Source organism: Prionailurus viverrinus, chromosome B3 (genome assembly GCF_022837055.1).
Source record: "Prionailurus viverrinus isolate Anna chromosome B3, UM_Priviv_1.0, whole genome shotgun sequence".
Taxonomy (NCBI): Eukaryota; Metazoa; Chordata; class Mammalia; order Carnivora; family Felidae; genus Prionailurus; species Prionailurus viverrinus.
Genome location: NC_062566.1, coordinates 67,864,155 through 67,887,024, shown reverse-complemented (window position 1 = coordinate 67,887,024; position 22,870 = coordinate 67,864,155). Strand labels below are relative to the sequence as shown.

The 22,870-nt window shown below is 39.6% G+C and overlaps 1 protein-coding gene across 1 annotated transcript; it reads left to right on the top strand.

Annotated features, from left to right (window-relative positions):
- The first annotated feature begins 14,846 nt into the window (after positions 1 to 14,846).
- Positions 14,847 to 15,788, top strand: LOC125167401 (olfactory receptor 10G3). The gene has a single exon (XM_047861496.1). The coding sequence runs from the start codon at positions 14,847 to 14,849 to the stop codon at positions 15,786 to 15,788; it is 942 nt and encodes a 313-aa protein (XP_047717452.1).
- The last annotated feature ends 7,082 nt before the right edge of the window (positions 15,789 to 22,870 follow it).

Here is a 22,870-nt window from a genome sequence, read left to right as displayed (position 1 = left end):
GACTTTTATGTGCTGAGTATATTCTGCTAATTTGCTGAATTCATTTTGAGTATTTCTAACCATTTGTTTATGTGGAATCTTCAGGGTTTTCTATATATAAAATCATATCTGCAAACAGATAATTTTACTTCTTCCTTTCCAGTTTTGATGCCATTTATTTCTTTTTCTAGACTAATTATCCTGGCTAGAACTTCAAGTACTTTGTTGAATAAAAGTAGTGAAAACAGAGGCACCTAGGAGGCTCAGTCAGTTAAGTGCCTGACTTCAGCTCAGGTCAGGTTCAGCGCCTGAATTTGGTCTCACAATTTGGGAGTTCTAGCTCTGCATCAGGTTCTGTGCTGACAGCTCAGAACCTGGACCCTGCTTTGGATTCTGTGTGTGTGTGTGTGTCTCTCTCTCAAAAGTAAATAAACATTAAAAAAAATTTTTTTTTAGTAGTGAAAACAGGAACCCTTGCCTTGTTTCTGACCTTAGAGGAAATGTTTTCAGCTTTTTACCATTGAGTATGTTTGCTGTGGATTTTTGATATATGGCTTTTATTGGTTTTTTTCTATTCCCAGTTTGCTAAGTGTTTTTCATCAAAAAAAAGTGTTGAATTTTGTCAAATGCTTTTTCTGCATCTATTGAGATGATCGTGTCCTTTTTTTTTCTTTCATTTTCTTGATGTGGCACAATAGATTGATCAATTTTCATATGTTGAATCATTCTTGCATTCCAGGAATAAATTCTATTTGGTCATGGTGTATAATCGGGTTTTTTTTTAATTTACATTAAATTTACATGTGGGTCCATTTCTGGGTTCTCTATTCTGTTCCATTGATCTGAGTGTCTGTTTTTGTGCCAGTACCATACTGTCTTAATGATTATAGCTTTGTAAGACAGCTTGAAGTCCGGGATTGTGATGCCTCCTGCTTTAGTTTTCCTTTTCAAGATTGCTTTGGCTACTCAGGGTCTTTTCTGTTTCCATATAAGTTTTAGGATTGTTTGCTCTAGCTCTGAAGAATTCTGGTATTATTTTGATAGGGATTGCATTGAATATATAGATTGCTTTGGGTAGTATTGACATTTTAACAATATGTGTTCTTCCTATCCAGAAGCATGGAGTATTTTTCCATTTTTTTGTGTCTTCAATTTCTTTCATAAGCTTTCTGTAGTTTTGAGTGTATAGATTTTTCCCCTTTGGTTACATTTATTCCTAGGTAGTTTATGGGTTTTGGTGCAATTGTAAATGGGATAGATTCCTTGATTTCTCTTTCTGTTGCTTGATTGTTGGTGTATAGGAATGCAACAGATTTCTGTGCATTGATTTTATATCCTGCAACTTTGCTGAATCCATGGATCAGTTCTAGTAGTTTTTTGGTGGAATCTTTAGGGTTTCCCATATAGGGTATCATGTCATCTGCGAAGAGTGAAAGTTTGACCTCCTCCTGGCCGATTTAGGTGCCTTTTATTTCTTTGTGTTGTCTGATTGCTGAGGCTAAGACTTCCAATACTATGTTGAATAACAGTGGCAAGAGTGGACATTCCTGTCTTGTTCCTGACCTTGGGGGGAAAGCTCTCAGTTTTTCCCCATTGAGGATGATATTAGCATTGGGTCTTTCATATATGGCTTCTATGATCTCAAGCTATGATCCTTCTACCCCTACTTTCTTGAGGGTTTTATCAAGAAAGGATGCTGTATTTTGTCAAATGCTTTCTCTGTATCTATTGAGAGGATCATGTGGTTCTTGTCCTTTCTTTTATTGATATGATGAATCACAATGATTGTTTTGTGGATATGGAACTGGCCCTGCATCCCAGGTATAAATCCCACTTGGTGATGGTGAATTACTTTTTTAATGTGTTCTTGGAGCCAGTTGGCTAATATCTTGTTGAGGATTTTTGCATCCATGTTCTTCAGGGAAATTGGTCTATAGTTCTCCTTTTTAGTGGGGTCTTTGTCTGGTTTTGGCATCAAGGTAATGCTGGCTTCATAGAAAGAATTTGGAAGTTTTCCTTCCATTTCTATTTTTTGGAAGAGCTTCAACAGAATAGGTGTTAACTCTTCCTTAAATGTTTGGTAGAATTCCCCTGGAAAGCTATCTGGCCCTGGACTCTTGTTTTTTTGGCAGATTTTTGATTACTAAGTCGATTTCTTTTCTGGTTATGGATCTGTTCAAATTTTCTATTTCTTCCTGTTTCTGTTTTGGCAGTTTATATGTTTCTAGGAATTTGTCCATTTCTTTCAGGTTGCCCATTTTATTGGCATATAATTGCTCATAATATACTCTTGCTATTGTTTTTATTTATGTTGTGTTGGTCATGATCTCTCCTCTTTCATTCTTGATTTTATTACTTTGGGTCCTTTCCTTTTTCTTCTTGACCAAACTGGCTAGTGGTTTATCAATTTTGTTCATTCTTTCAAAGAACCAGTTTCTGGTTAATTGATCTGTTCTGCTTATTTGGTTTAGATAGCATTGATTTCTGCTCGAATCTTTATTTCCTGTCTTCTGGTAGTTTTGGGGTTTATTTACTGTTCTTTTTCCAGCTCTTTAAGGTGTAGGGTTATGTTGTGTGTCTGAGACCTTTCTTCCTTCTTTAGGAAGGTCTGGATTGACCTTATGACTGCTTTGGTGTGTCCCAGAGGTTTTGGGCTGTGGTGTTATCATTTTCATTGGCTTCCATGTACTTTTTAATTTCCTCTTTAACTTCTTGGTTAGCCCATTCCTTCTTTAGTAGGATGTTCCTTAGTCTCCAAGTATTTGTTACCTTTCCAAATTTTTTCTTGTGGTTGATTTTGAGTTTCATAGTGTTGTGGTCTAAAAATATGCACAGTATGATCTCGATCTTTTTGTACTTTTTGAGGGATGATTTTTGTCCTAGAGTGTGGTCTCTTCTGGAGAACATTCCATGTGCAGTGGAGAAGAATGTATATTCCACTGCTTTAGGATGAAATGTTCTGAATATATCTGTTAAGTCCATCTGGTCCAGTGTGACATTCAAAGTCATTGTTTCCTTGTTGATTTTCTGTTTAGATGATCTGCCCATTGCTGTAAGTGGGATGTTGAAGTTCCCTACTATTATGGTATTATCAATGAGTTTCTTTATGTTGGTGATTAATTGATTTATATATTTGGGTGTTTCACATTTGGAGCATAAATGTTTATAATTGTTAGGTCTTCTTGGTGGATAGGCCCCTTGATTATGATATAATGTCCTTCTTCATCTCTTGTTACAACCTTTATTTTAAAGTCTAGATTCACTGATATATGTATGGCTACTCTGGCTTTCTTTTGTCGACCATTAGCATGATAGATGCTTCTCCACCCCCTTACTTTCAATCTGAAGGTGTCTTTAGGTCTAAAGTTGGTCTGTTGCAAACAGCATATAGATGGGTCTTGTTTTCTTATCCATTCTGTTACCCTATGTCTTTTGATTGGAGCATTTAGTCCATTGACATTTAGAGTGAGTATTGAAAGATATGAATTTATTTCCATTATGTTGCTTGTAGAGTTGGAGTTTCTGGTGGTGTTCTCTGGTCCTTTCTAATCTTTGTTGCTTTTGGTATGTGTGTATGTATGTATGTATGTGTATTTTCATCTTTTCTCCCCTGAGAGAGTCCCCCTTAAAATTTCTCACAGGGCTGGTTTAGTGGTCACAAACTCCTTTAATTTTTGTTTTTCTGGGAAACGTTTTATCTCTCCTTCTATTTTGAATGACAGCCTTGCTGGATAAAGAATCCGTGGCTGCATATTTTTCTGATTCAGCACATTGACTATACCTGCCACTCTTGTCTGGCCTGCCAACTTTCTGTGGATAGGTATGCTGCAAACCTGATCTGTCTTCCCTTGCTGGCTAAGGACTTTTTTTTGCTTGCTGCTTTCATTATTCTTTTCTTGCCTGAGTATTTTTGAACTTGACTATGATATGCCTTGTTGATGGTCGGTTTCTGTTGAATCTAATGGGATTCCTCTGTGCTTCCTGGATTTTGATGTCCGTGTTTCCCCAGGTTAGGAAAGTTTTCTGCTATGATTTGCTCACATTACCCTTCTACTCCTTTTTCTCTCTCTTCATCTTCTGGGACACCTGTTGTTCCTTTTTAATGAGTCACTGATTTCTCTGATTCTTAAATCATGTTCTTTTGCTTTAGTCTCTTTTTCTGCTTCATTATTCTCCATAAGTTTGTCCCCTATATCATTGATTTTCTTCTCTGCCTCATCCATCCTTGCTGCTGTGGCATCCATTCAAGATTGCAGCTCAGTTACAGCATTTGTTATCTCATCCTGACTAGCTTTTACTACTTTTATCTCCACAGAAAGGGATTCTGATCTATTTTTGACCCCAGCTAGTATTCTTATTATCATGATTCTAAAATCTGGTTCAGACATCTTGCTTGTATCTGTGTTGATTAAGTCCCTGGCTGTCATTTCTACCTGCTCTTTCTTTTGGGGTGAATCCCTTCATTTCATCATTTTGACAGAAGAAAAGGAATTAATAAAGTAAAAAATTAAAATTAAAAAATTAAAAACAACACACACAAAATCAAATGCATGATGGTAGGTCCTAGGTAGTTTTAGTCTGGTTGTTGAAAGAAGCTTGATAGATTAGAAAAAAGGGGGTGGAGGAGAAAAAGGAAAAAAAAGGAAAACGTTTTGAAAATTTGAAAAAATGAATACAATGAAATAGAATAAAATTAAATGATGGAAGCAAAATGGAATTTGAAAATTTTACAAAAAAGTAAAAAATATAGTAGAAAAAAATTAAAGAAAAATATTTTTAATAAAAATTGAAAGTAAAAATTTTTTTCTTTATTCAACAAAAAAAAGAAATGAAAAAAAAAGAAAATTGAATAGATGGACTACTGAACAGACTGAAATATGATTGAAATTACATCGTTTTCCCCTAGAAGTCAAACTATGAAGCACTTTATAGTCTGTAAACTAAGCAGGTGGAAAGACTTGTGGTGTTCCTGAAGCGTGAGGTTGGCCCAGATGGGCGGGGCTTAGTGTAACAGCTCCGTTCTCCACTAGATGGCGCTGCTTAGCTTACTGGGGTGGGTTGTGGCACCTGTAGGTGTGTATGCGCATGCGCAGGAGAGGTGAAAATGGCATCACCCAACTACCCAGTCTCTAGTATCAGAACTCTGTTCTCCCTGACCAGCAATCACGCACCTGTCCTTTGTCTCCAGCTTCCATCCACTGCCCACTTTTACACTGTCCATAACCAAGCCGTCAGGTTGCCAGGCAGCACCTCCCTCCTGAGTTTTTTCTCAGATCCAGCTGTGTTTCCCAACCCCTCATTTCTGAGGAACTGCAGCTTTGACCCTCTCAGACCTTCTGGGGGAGGGTCTCACTGAGCAATGGCCAGGGACCGGCCCACCCCCAGGAACGTTTGCAGGACCATGTTGCTGCCAATGCCCAGAGACTGCAGCTGGGTGCTAGCCCGCCCCAGAAAAATTTCACACGATCGTGTAGCAGCAAGATTTCAGGGGTTATGGAAAATCACAACACACACCTGGCATCATGGTGTATAATCTTTTAAAATGCTGCTGATTTCTGCTGCTATTATTTCATTGAGGATTTTGCATCAATGTATATATAAAGGACATTGGTTTGTAATTATCTTGTAGTCTTTTTCTGGCTTTGATATTAGGGTAGTGCTGGCCTCATACAGTGAGTTAGTGTTTCCTCCTCTTCAATTTTTTGGAAAAGTTTGAGAAGGATTGGTATTAGTTCTTCTTTATTTTTTTTTTAATTTTTTTTCAACGTTTATTTTTGGGACAGAGAGATACAGAGCATGAACAGGCGAGGGGCAGAGAGAGAGGGAGACACAGAATCGGAAACAGGCTCCAGGCTCTGAGCCATCAGCCCAGAGCCCGACACGGGGCTCGAACTCACGGACCACGAGATCGTGACCTGGCTGAAGTCGGATGCTTAACCGACTGCGCCACCCAGGCGCCCCTATTAGTTCTTCTTTAAAATGTTTGGTAGAATTTATCAGTGAAGCCATCTGGTCCAGAGCTTTTCTTTGTTGGGAGATTTTTTTCATTACTTAATTTTTTTATTAGTTATGGGTCTTTTCAGATTCTCTATTTCTTCACAAGTTAGTCTTAGCAAGTTTTGTATTTCTAGGAATTTGTTCATTTCATCTAGGTTATCCAATTTTTTGGTATACAATTATTCATAGTACTCCCTTATAATCTGTTTTATTTCCGTAGAAGTAATAGTAATGTCCCCACTTTCTTTACTGACTTTATAATTTGAGTCTTTTCTCTTTGTTTTAGTCCATCTAGATAAAGTTTGTCTATTTCTTTTATCTTTTCTTTGGTTTCATTGACATTCTCTATTGTTTTTCTATTCTTCTTTTCATTCATCTGTGTTCTAATCTTTTATTATTCCTTTCCTTCTGCTAGCTCTGGGTTTAGTATGTTGTTCTTTTTCTAGATCCTTTAGTTTTAAAAGTATGTTGTTGATTGAGATCTTTCTGGTTTTGTTTTGGTTCTGCTTATTTGTTTAAGTAAACTCTATACCCAATGTGGGGCTCCAGCTTGCAACCCTGGGATCAAGAGTTGCATGCTTCTGGTGCCTGGTGACTCAATCAGTTAAGCCCCCAACTCTTGATTTCAGCTCAGGTCATGATCTCATGGTTCATGAGATTGAGCCCTGCATCAAGCTCTGTGCTAGCCTAAGATTCATTCTCTCTCTCTCTCTCTCTCTCTCTCTCTCTCTCTCAAAATAAATAAATAAACATTAAAAAAAAAAAGAGTTCCATGCTCTACCAACTGAGCTAGCTATCAGTGCCCAGGGATTCTTTTTGTTTTTTAAAGTAAGCACTTATAGCTCTAAGTTTCCCTTTAGCACTACTTTCACTGTGTCCAAAAAGCTTTGGTATGTCATATTGTTTGTTTTGTTTTGTTTTGTTTGTTTTAATTTTTTTTAACGTTTATTTATTTTTGAGACAGAGAGAGACAGAGCATGAATGGGGGAGGGGCAGAGAGAGAGTGAGACACAGAATGGGAAGCAGACTCCAGGCTCTGAGGCATCAGCCCAGAGCCCGACGCGGGGCTCGAACTCACGGACCGCGAGATCGTGACCTGAGCTGAAGTCGGACGCTTAACCGACTGAGCCACCCAGGCGCCCCTGTCATATTGTTTTCATCTTTAAATATTTTCTAAGTTCCTTTGCAATTTCTTCTTTTGTCCATTGGTTGTTTAAAAGTATATTATTTGGGAATGCCTGGCTGGCTCAGTCAGTAGAGCATGTGACTCCTGGTCAGGGTCATTAATTCAAGCCACATATGGGGTGTAAAGCTTACTTTAAAAAAAATTGTGTTGGGGCTCAGCCAGTTGGGTGTCTGACTTTGGCTCAGGTCATGATCTCACAGTTTGTGATTTTGAGCTCTGCATCAGGCTCCCTGCTGTCAGTGCAGATCCCACTTCAGATCCTCTGTCCCCCCTCTCACTCTGTGCCTCCCCTGCTCATGTTCGCTCTCTCTCTCAAAAATAAACATTTTTTAAAAGCGTGTTTAATTTCAACAATATTGTGGATTTTCCAGTTTTCCTTTTATTAACTTCTAACAATCTCATTATAGTCAGAGAACATATTTTGTAGCATGTCTATTTTTTTAAATACATTGAGACTTAATCTGTGGCCTAATATGTGGTCTATCCTGAAAAATGTCCCATGTGCACTTAAGAATGTGTATTCTGTTTTTGGGTAGACTATTCTGTATATCTCCGTTAGGTCTAGTTGGCTTATTGTTGTTTAAGTCCTTTATTTCCTTATCTTTTGTTGTTCTATCCATTGTGGGTGGTATATTGAAGTCTCCAACTATTATTGTAGATCTATCTATCTCTCCTTTCAATCCATCAGGTTTTGCTTCATATATTTGGATCTGTAATTAGCTGTGTAAACACTAATCATTGTTATATCTTCTTGTTGTATTGAATCTTTTACCATGTAATGTCCTTCTTTGTCTCTTGTAACTTTTTTGTATTTAATCTGTTTGGTCTGGTGTTAGTATAGTTACTCCTGTTCTCTTTTGGCTACTATTTGCATGGAATATCTTTTTCTGTCCTTTCACTTTCAGCCTGTTTGTGTCCTTGGATCTCAAGTGAGTCTCTTACAGGCACATATAATTGGATCATGTGTTTTTTATCTGTTCTGCCAGTCTGTCTTTGATTGAGAAGTTTAACCATTTGCGTTTAAAGTAATTACTGATAAGGAAGGACTTCTGTCATTGAAATTTATGTGAAATTAAAATGTCAGTGTCCACAAATGAAGTTTTATGTAATACAGCCATGCCCATTTTATGTGTATCATTTACGGCCACTTCTATGTACAATGGCAGCCTTGAATAGTTACAACAGAAACTGTATGGTCCTCAAGGCCAAAAATATGATCTGGCTTTTCCGGAAAAAGTTCACCAACCTCTACTCTAGACATTTCAATTCCAAGGCAACTTAGGAGCTATAGAGATCACCACAAAAGCCTGCAGGCAGGTGAAACAGATCACATTTAAGGTATTCTCTGAAGACCTAGACCATCTCTAGACATTTGAGGGGGGAAAAAAAATGGAAAGGGGGCTTCAGAGAATTCCAAAGATCAGACTAGCAGAAAATAAGTAAGACCAATCTCAAAGTATTCAAAAACACAGAACCAAGAAATATTAATAAAAATCATTGCTCAGTGAACATCACTTATGGTATTATATATGACAGCTAGATGACAGATTGGATGACTTTCCATGTTCCTCTACCCTGAGAGTCTGTTTCTCCTACACTATCAGATCTATGTTAGCGCCTTAGTAATTCTAACATATGACTTTCATAAAGTGTGAATGTGCCAATAAGAAGATATCATTGACCAGTAACAACCACACTAGCTTTTTTTTTTCTCTCCAAATTTCTTTTTTTTTGGAAGAGTAAAGAAATCACAGACATAAAATCAACAACAAGCCTTATTAAGCCCCACAGATTTTGTCCCTGCTGATGTTACAAAATTGGGAAAAGCTGGAAACTAAGGGGGGTATCCCAGGAAACAAACCAAGATACTGGTCTTGGCTTATCACAGGGATCCCATTACAATAGTCCCCAAGCTGCAAGTCTCACACACTGTAATTGACTCTAGAGAAAATAAAAGAAGTAACAGAACACAAGAGAGACCAACCTTAGCAATTACCTTCAGTGGGGGCCAAAACTCTTCCCCCAGTTAATAAGGCAACTGGAAGAGGACGTCTACAAATAAACAAGCAAATAAATCAGGTTTCAGTAATTTGGTCCTTCACTTTGTTCCAACCAGAACTGACTATTCAGGTCTTCTGTCATGAGCCCTTCACAACAAAATCTGCTGACCCTGTGGGATCCAAAGCCACTGAAATCTCTCTAGGAACAGATTTATATACCTTATCTCAGATTGAAAAAGGAGTTTCTGTGGATACTGGCACCACCAGGTGAAGCACCTGCCCCCAAGTAGCACCTGCCATTGTTCTATCCCATTTTCCAGAATTAAATATCACTTACAAGATCACTGGTGCAAAGAAGTTCTTAAAAGAGAGGAAGATATTCGCAAATATAGATGAACACAGAGTAAGTTTCAGATATATATAAATGTTCAGTCCAAACACCGTGCAAAGGATTTCTCCACACTCAGTCACTTCATCTCTCCATGTCTTCCCTTGTCTAATCATTCAATATATGTTTGTTTATGCTCTCACAGAAAGACTATGCAGCTACCATTTAGCTACTTTATATCAAGATAACACTATTTCCACAAGACTTGTATTGGCTACAATTCATCCAAAGCTACCTTTCTTAAGAGGTTCATTCACTGCCTGGATTGCATACCAACCAGAGAAGGTAAGAGTATCTTAGAGTTCTGTGGTGGTTCCATCTCTGCACCTTGCTGTTTGTTCCTTATCAGATCCCTCCCCCCACCCTTAAGGCAGTTTCTTTGCCCAAAATGTGAAGGATGGATATGAATAAAATTGTAATCTGATTTCTATGTTAGTGAGTATGTTACATGATTCAAACTCATTACTCTAATAAGGGTTTTATGTTAATGGAAATGTTTTTGGGTTTTGGGTTTTTTAATATTTATTTTGAGAGAGAGAGAGAGAGATGAGCAGGGGAGGGGAAGAGAGAAGGAGAGAGAGAATCCTAGGCAGGCTCCACATTCTCAATGCAGAGCCAGACATGGGGCTTGATCTCATGAACCATGAGATCATGACCTTAGCTGAAATCAAAAGTTGGATGCTTAACCGACTGAGCCAGGTGCTAAGCATTAATAGAAATGCTTTATCTCCTTTCTCAGACTTAGTAATTCAAAATTTTCTCTTGTCATTATATGTGTTCATTCCAATGTTATTCCTCTAAATAATTTTACAATTTATATGTCTTACTGTAAAATTCAGAAAATGGCAGCAGATCATCTAAATTTTCTAAATATTTGAGATGCTTTTTACAAATTAAAAGAAAGTCTAATCTGATTTAGTTGTATTAAAAAACTTTTTTAAATACGTATTTATTTCATGGCCATTTGAGAGATAGGTGACTAGAGTTAGGTATGTATTTGGGACCAGAATTAAGCAAAAGTCATCTGCTGAAATGGGGTCAAGACTGTGCCCTTTATCTCCTTAGAAAAGATACCTGATCTCCTGGGCAAATCAGTCACTAGCAAATTTTTAATGATCAAATTTATAGATGTATAATCATTTTGTGATCCACTAATGATTCCCATATCTTTCTTACAACATGCATGTACTAAATAACTTTTCATATTTGATATCATATCACAATTCAAAAACATACTGCATCGGGGCTCCCGGGTAGCCCAGACAGTTAAGCATCCCACTCAGACTCAGGTCATGATCTCACAGTTCATGAGTTTGAGGTCTGCATCAGGCTATGTACTGACAGATTCTCTGTCTCCCTCTCTGTCTGCCCCTCCCCTGCTTCCTCTCTCTCTTTCTCTCTCTCTCAAAAATAAATAAATAAACATAAAAGAAAAGCATCCTGCATCAATACCTTCACAGTCGAAATCTCTGTAAAATGAAAATACTGCTAAGCCCCCAGGCAATGATCTACTTCCCAAAGACATACTCAGTGCACTAGAATCCCAGACAGAAAGGAGATGGTCCACTTCACAGATTCATAGTAAGAAATATTAACTCTTGTTTAACTTTAAAACTTGCACTTAATTCTACATCTAGGTTTAGAAATGGAGCAGCAGCTCCCATTTAGAGTCTGACAGAATAAACCATCAAACTCTTAAAATTGTTACTCAGATCACAGACAAAGCTATGGCCTCAGGACACCAGGATTAACATTGCCAGTGAATTTTGAAAACTTCTAATGATTTAAAATCCTGAAATCAGCCAAAATAATTTAGTAAGTCATATTATTTGTAGGAAAAAAATGTTAAGTAAAATGTAGAAAGAATACCGAACTGGAGGGGCGCCTGGGTGGCTCAGTCAGTTGAGCATTCAACTTCAGCTCAGGTCATGATCTCGCAGTTTATGAGTTTGAGCCCCACGTCGGGCTCTGTGCTGATAGCTCAGAGCCTAGAACCTGCTTCAGATTCTGTGTCTCCTTCTCTCTCTGCCCCTCCCTGCTCATGCTTGCTTGCTCTCTCTCTCTCTCTCTCTCTCTCTCTCTCTCTCTCTCAAAAATAAACATTAAATTTTTTAAAGGAATACTGAACTTAAAACCATAAAATCTAGTTGGGGTCCTTACTCTTGCACCATACAGCTATAGGACTCCTCTGTCATTTATCTCCTCTGAGGATCATGACAGCACTACACAGATGTAAAATACCATTGTTCTGTGAGTTCATATCACCCTAGTCCATGGAGGTTTCATCCGTGTCATGTTCCTTTCTCCTTGTGCCATGTTCCTCTCTCCTTCCCTGCAGTTTTATTATTGAAATGATTAAATGTGTCTCAGAGCCACATCTGGGATATTAATGAATCAGAGCAAGCAGAAGTGTGTTCATCCAGTAAACACCAAGCTTCATTCTTGGAGACCTATGATAATGGCAGTACCACAAGGAAGATGGTCGTAACAGATCTGAGACAAAAAGGAAGTTGTCCCATTTATTATCTTTATAGCTAAATGAGGGAAAACTTGTTAAAGAAATGGAGGAAATTTTCATTGCAACTGGAATGAGAGCACACCTAATAAGGACAGTATTACAAATAAGACTACATCCCATCCCCTCATCGCTCCCATTAAGATGGGTCTAGGCACCTGGCTGGCTCAGTCAGTAGAGCATGCAACTCTTCATCTTGGCATCATGAGTTCAAGCCCCACATTGGGCATAGATCTTGCTTTAAAAAAAAAATAGGGAAAGAAAAAAAATGGACCTAAAATCTAAGGGCAAGATAATGAAATATTATTCTCTCTGATTGAAAACAAGAATCAGCATAGCCTGTGTGGCCTGGAATTCCCTATTTACAGCAAATTTCCCCAAAGAAATAAAAGTTCCTAGAGAGTAACTCAAAGAACAGAGAACATTCCCTAATGCAAACAGGAAAACAGTATGGAAAACAAAAGAGAAAAAATGACTAGGGAAATTAAATTTAGGAAGAAAATTAATAAAGTAAAACTTTATCAATGTACCCCCACTACTTCCTGAAAAAAAAATATTGTATCTGAAGGCAAGATTAAAGAATACTTCTAGATAAACATACTGTGTAATTCACCAGGTATAACTCATTGAGTTATACCTATCACAGCCTCAATTAAGTGTGCCCCATCATAGTCTCTTTGCTCTGATTCAAAACTTAGAAATATGCATCCGATTCCTAATTTGATTTCCCGAGATCTTAATATTAGTCAGTGGTTGCCCTGGGTAGTAAACACACTATTTCAGTCATGGGAATGAGATCTCCCACTGTAAATTAATAAATTGGCTGTTTGGTTTACAAGTCATTCTCTCAGGTATTGAATAGCATGAATTGGTTTCCCAGTGTTGATTCCTCTAAGGAGACCTGACCAAATCAGGCTTCTAAATCTGCAGAGTTTAACATCAGATTTCTGTGACCCCGGGGAACTATAGCATCCTACAACAAGCACCAGAGAAACTACCTGAACTCATTCAGGCCAGGGCTGCTGGGGGGCTGTTATGAATTTCTCAAGGAAACTTGTAACCCTCTGCAGTTCCTGAAACTGGGAAATGGAAGGAATGGGCCTGGTTTTGTAACCCTGACTTCCAGAAGAGCTCTGTAGTCAACTTTTGAAGTTCAGCCATCACTGTTTTTAAATATTTTTTTTTGAAAAATCACAACTGCTGTTCCATTCACTTGCAAAAAAAAAAAGCAATATGACAGGGGTAGAATGATTTACTGGTGCCTTTTTAAAATTCTATAAGAGATGGTAAAATAATGAGGGCTAAGCTTTGACAGGACATGGATATAGCAGTTTTAAAATTAAGTGTTTTTTTTTTTTTTAAGTTAAGTGTTTAATGTAAGGGTTGAGTATAACCACCCACTCTTGGTCACTATGTGTCAGAATTGGGTCCAGAGTTTCGTTCCCCATCCTCATAACCTCAATAAGGAAATGAGAACCCAACAGAGCTGTGAAACTTTTCTGGGAGCCAAGAAGCAAGCTGATGACCCAGATTCATTACAATATTAACATTTAGGGTTTCCAGCCAGCAGCAGGACCATCTGTCCATAATGTCTTTCTCAAAGGTTGTCACTTCCCTGCTCTTCACATTCATTTGAGCCAAAGCACAAGAGTGAAGCTGGAGGGAATTATTAATCAGAGAGTTCCTGACTTCTCTGTTAATCTCACTCTCTTCCTTCTGAGTGGATGTGAATCATTCCAGAGCAAAATCAATGAATCAATCCATTTCAATTTCTTGGACATCCCACCTCAACCCATAAGCTTAGATATTAGCGAATTATACAACTGGTGAGTTTTAAAAGCTCATTAATCAACCTTTTTCTTTAGGTGGGAAATGCCAATCAAGAGGTTGGACCAAAAACTTAAAATAACTCTTCTACACTGAAAGCCATTTGCCCTGCTGTTCTCTCATCCTCTCCAGTCATCCTTGCTTTTTCTCTCATCTCTGATGTCTCACTACAGACATCCCTCTTTGCTTCCTTTTCTCCTCTCTTTCTTTACTGTGTCGCAAGGCCACACTATTATATACAAAGAAACAAAATACATAGCAGCAAGTACCAACTGTAACTTTATTTACATGCTTACAGCCTCATGGACTTCCTTTCATTGTAAAGAACTTGGAGAGTAGACTCACACAGCATCAAGATATGTCACATACAACTAGTCATTTAATCACAATTGTGTTCCGTTCTCTCTACTACAAATGGGTACAAAGAATTTTCTCATTCCCTTTCTGCATACTCCCCACTCTACGTATAAGTTTATGTACTGGCACGATAAGAATGAGTCAGTGGATTCTGGAGGTTAAAGTGGCAGAGCATCTAACAAAACAAGTGTCTTTTCCCACACATGTTGCTTCCAGTAAACCCTTAATCTTTGGCAAAAGTGTTCCAGGTACAAACTCCTAGAAGCAAGCTTTTTCTGTAAAAGCCCAGAGAATAAATATTTTAGGCTTTTCAGGACAAATGCAACTACTTAACTCTGCCATCATAGCACCAAAGCAGCTACAGACAACACATAAGTAAATGAGCATGGCTGTGTTCCAATAAAACTGTATTTACTGAATAGGCCATCTCCTGCCATAAAGCATACTTCTCCCTATCTGTCATCTCCCCCACATAAAGAAACTTCTCCATCATTGTCCTTCATTTTTTACAAGCTCTTTCTCTAGTTTTTCCTCACTTCCTTCTCACTTCCATGCTAACTCTTCTCTTGTCCATTCTCTAGGTAAGATCTCCAGAGGATGGAAAGAGTCAACAGCACATCGTTGACTGAGTTCATTCTCACAGGAATTCCCTACCCACTCAGACTAAGGACATTTCTGTTTGTGTTCTTTTTGCTAATCTACATCCTGACTCAGCTGGGAAACCTGCTCATTCTAGTCACTGTCTGGGTAGACCCGCAGCTCCATGCCCGTCCCATGTACATCTTTCTTGGTGTTCTCTCCGTCATTGACATGGGCATCTCTACCATCATTGTCCCCCGCCTCATGATGAACTTCACTCTAGGCATCAAACCCATCCCCTTTGGCGGCTGTGTTGCTCAACTCTATTTCTATCACTTTTTGGGTAGCACCCAGTGCTTTCTCTATACCTTGATGGCCTACGATAGGTACCTGGCAATATGCCAACCCCTGCGCTACCATATTCTCATGAATGCTAAGTTGAGTACCTTGCTTGTGACTGGAGCTTGGGTGGCAGGATCCATCCATGGGGCCCTCCAGGCTATCCTAACCTTCCGTCTGCCCTACTGTGGGCCAAACCAGGTAGATTACTTCTTCTGTGACATCCCTGCAGTTTTGAGGCTAGCCTGTACTGATACAACAGTCAACGAGCAGGTGACCTTTGTGGACATTGGGGTGGTGGTTGCCACTTGTTTCTCCCTGATCCTCCTCTCCTATGTACAGATCACTCAGGCCATCCTGAGAATCCGCACAACTGATGGGCGGCGCCGAGCCTTTTCAACCTGTGGGGCCCACGTAACCGTGGTAACCGTGTACTATGTGCCCTGTGCCTTCATCTACCTGAGGCCTGAAACCAACAGCCCCCTGGATGGGGCAGCTGCCTTATTTCCCACAGCTATCACTCCTTTCCTCAACCCCCTCATCTACACTCTGCGGAACCAAGAGGTAAAGCTGGCCCTGAAGAGAATGATAGGAGGTCCTGGGACTAAGAGTGAGGTTTGAAAGTGTCTGTCCCCCACTGGTGAAACCTTCACAGTTTATCCTAATGCTTACATTTCAGTGAAGTTTTCTTTATTATTATTTTTCTCTTTTATGTAGCCATATAATATCAATACAATAAGAGCAAACACAGTTTTAAGTAAAATACCACTTTCTAGCAGTTCCTTGGTATCCCCTTCAGACAAACAACCTCAGATACTCCAACAGTAGAAAGTGAGACTAAAGTCACTCAAAAGCTGGCACACTTCCACATCCAGAGAACTGACAGAACAAAAGCACCTAATGGGCTTTTCAGCCTCTAGGCTTACATTGGCCAAGCTTAAGAAGGACTATAGTTCTTTTGATGGAAGAATGTTCCTCTGTTCTGTTCCAATTGGATATTAACTTCAACAGCTAATGCTAGAAGAGAAACTATAGATGCCGTGCTACATGCGTGTTAACAGGCCTGGCTCTGGGGACTTCCTGAGGTCATCCTAGGATGTGGGGAGGAACTAAAGTGCTTCCTCTCCCTTGCTTGCTGAAGAAATAACACTCCTCTTAAACTGGTGTTTTCACAAACCAAACCAAATTAAACAATACCTCCCCAGCAAAAAGGCAATGAAGTCTTTTCAAATGTCTCAATAATAAATTCCCCCACGCCAAAAAGTAAAGCTCAATATGAAATTTCCCATTGAAAGAAAATAGGGTAGGCACCTGGCTGGCTCAGTTGGTAGAGCTCATGGCTCTTGATTTCAGGGGTTGTGAGTTTGAGCCCCCATTGGGTGTAGCTATGGCTTAAATAAATAATAGGACAATTAACCAGGGAACCGAAATACTTTTCCCAAATGAGTATTTCATATCCATTTAGATTTGTTAGCTTGACAAGCTTTCATTAAGTTGGCTGGGGCCTAATCAATGTGGGCAAACTTGGTGCGGTATCTTTGTTTCAATCCCTTCACACCTCCAATCTTATTCTGTTGTGATTCTGCCTCATTCTCCAGCTTGTCATAGTGGATGGTTGCTTATCCATGTGATGAATGATATCATGTTATCTATAAAACAAAGTCTCTTGGGCATAGCCAAGAGTCAGCAGTTTGGGCATGTAAATGTTCATTTCCAAAGGAAATTAGGTTCACCTAATTGATATAGGAGACAAAAAAACTAACCATTCTCCTTTGGATGATGCTGACTGACACAATTTTTCAGCATTTTGTTCACAAAACAAACAATATACTGGATATCAACTCCCTTACACTAAAACATTACTTCTGAAATCTTAGTCTTTCAAAATATTTAATAAATAAAATGACTAAACTGTGAGTTACAAAAATAAACTTAGAGCTACAGCTGATAAGCCAAAAATATTTCCAAAGGCTATTATACATCTTGCTCCTATTTTCCCAGGTGCCTAGCACAATGGTTATCATACCTGTTGTTTTAACAATTAATCAAATAACATTAATAAATGAGAATAATAAAAAATTATTTTTTAAAAATCAAATAACATTAAAATGATCTGTAAGTGTATAATAAAACTACAAATAAAAATGGAGTAATTCTGGGGCAAATATTTGTGGGGTTTTTTAATTTCTTTTAACATTTATATATTTTTGAGAGAGAGACAGAGCACAAGTGGAGGAGGAGCAGAGAGAGAGAGGGAGACACAGAATTGGAAGCAGGCTCCAGGCTCTGAGCTGTCCGCACAGAGCCCACCACGGGGCTCAAACTCACGAACTGTGAGATCATGACCTGAGCCAAAGTCGGACGCTCAACCAAATGAGCCACCCAGGTGTCCCACATTTGTTTAAAAAGTAGACTGGACTCTACTATGAATTTGTTAAATTAACGTGTATTAAGTGGAGCATAGGATGGTGGATGGTAATTTGTAGTACAACAGACTACAAGAGGATTGCAATAGAGAACTTTATCACTCACAGGTCCTGGAAGAATTACCCAGCATGCCTCAAGGAGTCACATGGGAGGTCAAGGCAGAAAACAAACAGAGGCAGGACCTGGGGCACATGTCTTTTTTCAGGTCAGTAGGTGGAATGTTTTGGGGTTCCTAAACTAAAGCCAGATTATTCAAACCAAAAGAGCAGGATTTTAGTAAGCCACAGAGGAGTCTTATTTAAAGGATACATAAGGGGGAATTCCTGGGTGACTTAGGTAGTTGACCATTGGACTTTGGCTCAGGTCATGATCTCATGGTTCATGGATTCGAGCCCCATATCAGGCTCTTCACTGGTGGCACAGAGCCTCTGTCTCTCTGCCCCTCCCCAGCTCAAGTGCTCTCTCTCTCTCATTCTCTCTCTCTCTCTCTCTCTCTTAAAAATAAACATTTTTTAAAACTTTAAAAAATAAATGACACATAAGAGGAAGGTGGTATGAGGCAGGGGAGACTGTCGATCACAAGGGCTGTTGGGAAAGTCATATCAGGAACTTACATTTCCTTGTGGCTCTGAGGCTGCTATCCAAGGCATGAGCTTCCAGGAAGGACTAATGTCAGTTTAAGATTCCTGTGGGCTTCTTGGCTGTTGTACAGTAGGATTAACAATGGTGCAGGCACTATGGAAAACAGTATGGGGGTTACTAAAAAAATTATAAGTAGAATTACCAAATGACTCAGCAATTCCATTTCTGGGTACATACCCAAAAGAATTGAAAGCTGGGTCTCCAAGAGATATTTATACACCCATGTTCGTCGCTGCATTGTTCTCAATAGCCAAAAGTGTCCATTGATGGATGACTGGATAAACAAAATGTGATATACACATACATTGGAATATTATACAGCCTTTTAAAAGGAGGAAATTCTGACACATGCTACAACATGGATAAATCTTTAAGATATTATGCTAGGTGAAATAAGCCAGTCACAAAAAGACAAATACTATATGATTTCATTTAAATGAATTCCTAGAAGAGTCAAATTCATAGAGACAGAAAGTAGAATGGTGGTTGCCGGGGGCTGAGGAGAGGGGAGAGTGGGGAGTTGTTGTTTAGTAGGTAGAGGTTCAGTTCTGCAGGATGAAAGGAGTTCCAGAGATGGTTGCACAAGAGTGTGAATATACTTAACACTACTGAACTGTATGTTTAAAAAATGGTTAAGCTGGTAGGGGCACCTGGGTAGCTCAGTCAGTTAAGCATCTGACCTCAGTTCATGTCATGATTTCATGGCTAGTGGTTTTGAGCCCTGCACTGGGCTTTGGGCTCTGTGCTGACCACTCAGAGACTGGATCCTGCTTTGGGTTCTGTGTCTCCATCTCTCTCTGCCCCTCTCCAGCTCGTTCTCTCTCGTGCTCTCTCTCTCTCAAAAATAAATAAACATTTTTTAAAAAATGGTTAGGCTGGTAAATGTTATATGTATTTGACCACAGTTAAAAAATAAAAATACAATAAGGAACGGGGCTGGGGAAAGATTAAGGAGAAATATAGATGAAAAAGTTAGGCCATATGTTCATTGAAGCTGACTTAACATGAGGTGTCATTTCGCTGCTCTCATTACTCAAGTATGTTTGTAAATGTCCATAATAAAAGACTTTTTGAAAGCCATAGCTATGGAAATCTCAGGAAAAAGTTTTCTGAATAGAGGGAAAGGCTAGTACAAGGCCCTGGGGTGGATAAGAGTTTGTCATGTTTGAAAGGAAAGGGATGTCATTGAAGTGTAGTGCATGGGGGAGAGAGTACACGGTTATAACACAGGTGCAGGCAAGGGTTGGAGCACAGAAAACCTTGGAAACTACGTAAGAAGTTTGGATTTAATCTACTATGATGGCCATTGTTAGTTTTCAATTGCCGTGTAACAAGTGATCACAAACTTAGCAGCTGAAAACAAAGCCCATTTATTAGCTCACAGTTTTGTAGGTCAACAATCCAAACACCACATGACTTGGTTCTCTGCTCAGTATCTCACTAGGCTAAAATCAAGGTGTCCCTGAGCTGCATTCTCATCTGGAGGTCAAGGTTCTCTTCCAGGCTCACAAGGTTGTGGCAGAATTCAGTTCCTTGCAATTATTGGACTTAGGTCCCTGTTCCCTTGTGGGCTGTCAGGTAGAGGGCACTCTGAGCTTCAAGAAGCTACCCAAATCCCTTGCCACATGGCCTCTTCCATATTTTTTTCTAAGTTGTTTAAGTTTATTTGTTTTAAGTTTATTTTGACAGAGAGGGAGAGAGAGAATCCCAAGCAGGCTCCACACTGTCAGTACAGAACTCCATGTGGGGCTTAAGCCCATGAACCATGAGATCATGACCTGAGTAGAAATCAAGAGTCAGATGCTTAACTGATTGAGCCACTGGAAGAGGCATCCCTGGCCTCTTCCATCTTTAAAGCCAAAAACAGAACTCTACCTCACCTAGAATCCTTCTCGTGTCTCAAATCTCTCTCCCAATGAAGAATTCAGTCCTTTTTAAGGACTCACCTGATTAATCTAGGCCCACAAAGGATAATCTTCCTATTTTAAGATGAATTCATTTGGGACCTTTAATTACATTTGCAAAATTCCTTCACATTAGTACCTAGAAGAAATTTTGATTGTGTTTGAATAACTGGAAGTAGGTATATACACCAGAGGGCAAAAATCTAACCCTGGAAGTCATCTTAAGCAGATGCTTAAAAGCTTCTCAACTTTCAGGGCACCTGAGTGGTGCAGTCGGTTGAGTGTCTGACTTCAACTCAGGTCATGATCTCACTGTTCTTGGGTTTGAGCCCCACATCTGGCTCGCTGCTGTCAGCCTGTCAGCGCAGAGCCCGCTTCCAATCCTCTGTCTCCCTCTCTCTGCCCCTCACCTGCTTGCACTCTCCCAAAATTAAATAAATACTAAAAAAAAAAAAAAAAAAAAAAGCTTCTCAACTTTGATACGTGACCAAATGGGTGCATTTCTAGAAATCAGCTGCAAGAGATGCCATTACCAGTCTTTGGGACACTTCAGCTTTGAAACCAGGCTGTCCCCCGCCAGTGACTGAGGCAGTGGGGACAGTAAGATCAGGCTATAGCTGCCAGACTCCAAATTAGGCAGTCTCTGCCCCAGGGCTCCCACTGGGCTGCCTGAGACTCAGAACTGCACACTGCAGTCTAAACCTCTTCCTACCCACTCTTCTTCCTCATCTCTCTGGGCCTGCTGTTCTGATTCTTAGAGTCTACTTCCTGAAGAGTCTGATTTAAAATAGCCGTATAGAAACCTCAATGTCATCTTCCCTTTCCTGAGAGGTCAAAGTTTACTTTCTCACTGGCAGGTCTATACTAGCCTGTTTCCTTCTTTCTTTTTTATAAAGTTCATTGATTTTGAGAGAGAGAAAGAGAACACAAGCAAGGGAAGGACAGAGAGGAAGAGAGAGAGGATTCCAAGCAAGCTCTTCACTGTCAGCACAGAGCCCAACACAGGGTTTGAACTCGAACTGTGAGATCATGACCTGAGCTGAAACCAAGAGTCAGGTGCTTAATTGACTGAGCCACCCAGGCACCCCTAGCCTATTTCCTTCCTTTTTTTTTTTAATTTTTTTTTTAATTTTTGAAAGAGCGCACAAGTGAGAGGTAGAGAGAGAGAGGAAGAGAGAGTACAGAGCCTAAAGCAGGGCTTGAGCTCACACAGTGAAATCATGACCTGAGCCTAAGTTGGATGCTTAACAAACTGAGCCACCCAGGCACCTCTGGCCTACTTCTTGAAGAGAGATCCCAGTGGTACCCCTAGGACTGTCATACCAGGCATGTACTCCATTTTGCAATCTTGGGATGCCCTGCTTACCAATTTACCATCCATTATCCACACAAGACTAGAATTGTCAGTGTAACTCTATCATTGCCTCTGTAAGTAGGCAGAGATTTGTCTGGTTTGTTCACCACTGAATCTCCAGCACTAAAAAGAGTACCTACCTGGAGGGGCGCTTGGCTGGCTCAGTCAGTATACCATATGACTCTTGATCTCAGAGTCTTGAGTTCAAGCCCCATGTTGGGCATTGGGCTGACTTCAGTAAGTACTTGTTGAATTAGTGAATGAATATAAGTAAATCTCTTGCCCCTTCACTTTATAAAAGGAGACAGTTAGCACCCCTGCCCTTCTTGCACCTCCCAACTTCTGTCATCTGTACTGTCAAAATCAATAATATTTCTATTTTATTCCATAACCATTAGTAGACTTGCCTTACTCTGTTTATGGTGATTCCAAATATAGAAAACCATTACAAATCATTTACCTAAAGGATGTTACATTATGACTGTGTAAATATTGTTCATACAGCCAGTTAAGAATGCTATGACTCTACACATTTTAATTGGCTACCTTTCATGTTTTCTTGCTCTCCATTTCTTTATCCTCAAGTTTTGACAAACTCCTAATCATCATTTCTATTCTAAGGAATTCTGTTTTTCCTCTAGAGAACTCCCTTTGAGACCTCTGCCCTCCATCTCAGGCTGTACTGGTTGCTCTCATTGGCTGCCACAACTGTCATCCTGGGTATTTCTTATAGATTGGATCCTTTGTTATCTGACATCTGTGTCTTAATCTTTTTTGTTTGTTTTTCATGTTCATTTTTATAGAATGGATTTTTTTGAGGGGGAGAAAGAGCACAAGCGGGGGGAGGGGGTGGCAGAGAGAGAGGGAGGGAGGATCCCAAACAGGCTCCACACTGACGTCAGTGAGCCCAATGTGGGCCTTGAACTCATGAACCATGAGATTATGACCTGAGCCAAAGTCAGATGCTTAACCAACTAAGCCACCCAGGAGCCCCTATAGAATGAATCTTAAAATAACTTTCTAAGAAACACTACATGGACTGTAAAGCTTCTGGATCCTAACATCTAAAAGTGTCCTTGGGGCACCTGGCTAGCTCAGTTGGTGAAGCCAGTGACTCTTGATCTCAGGGTGGTGAGTTCAAAACCCACGTTGGGTGAGACCTTACTTCAAAAAAAAAACAAAAAATATCCTTCTTCTGCCCTTTTACTTAATTAAATATTTGGATAAGTATGGAATTCTTAGCTGAAAATCACTGCTGTCTTTGATGACCTTGTTTTAGCTGTCATCCAGCATCCACTCTTGCTAACCAAAACTCCGATGCTAGTCTAATTCTCGTTTCTTTGTTGGCAAACTCTCTGGAGGCTTTTACAATCTCT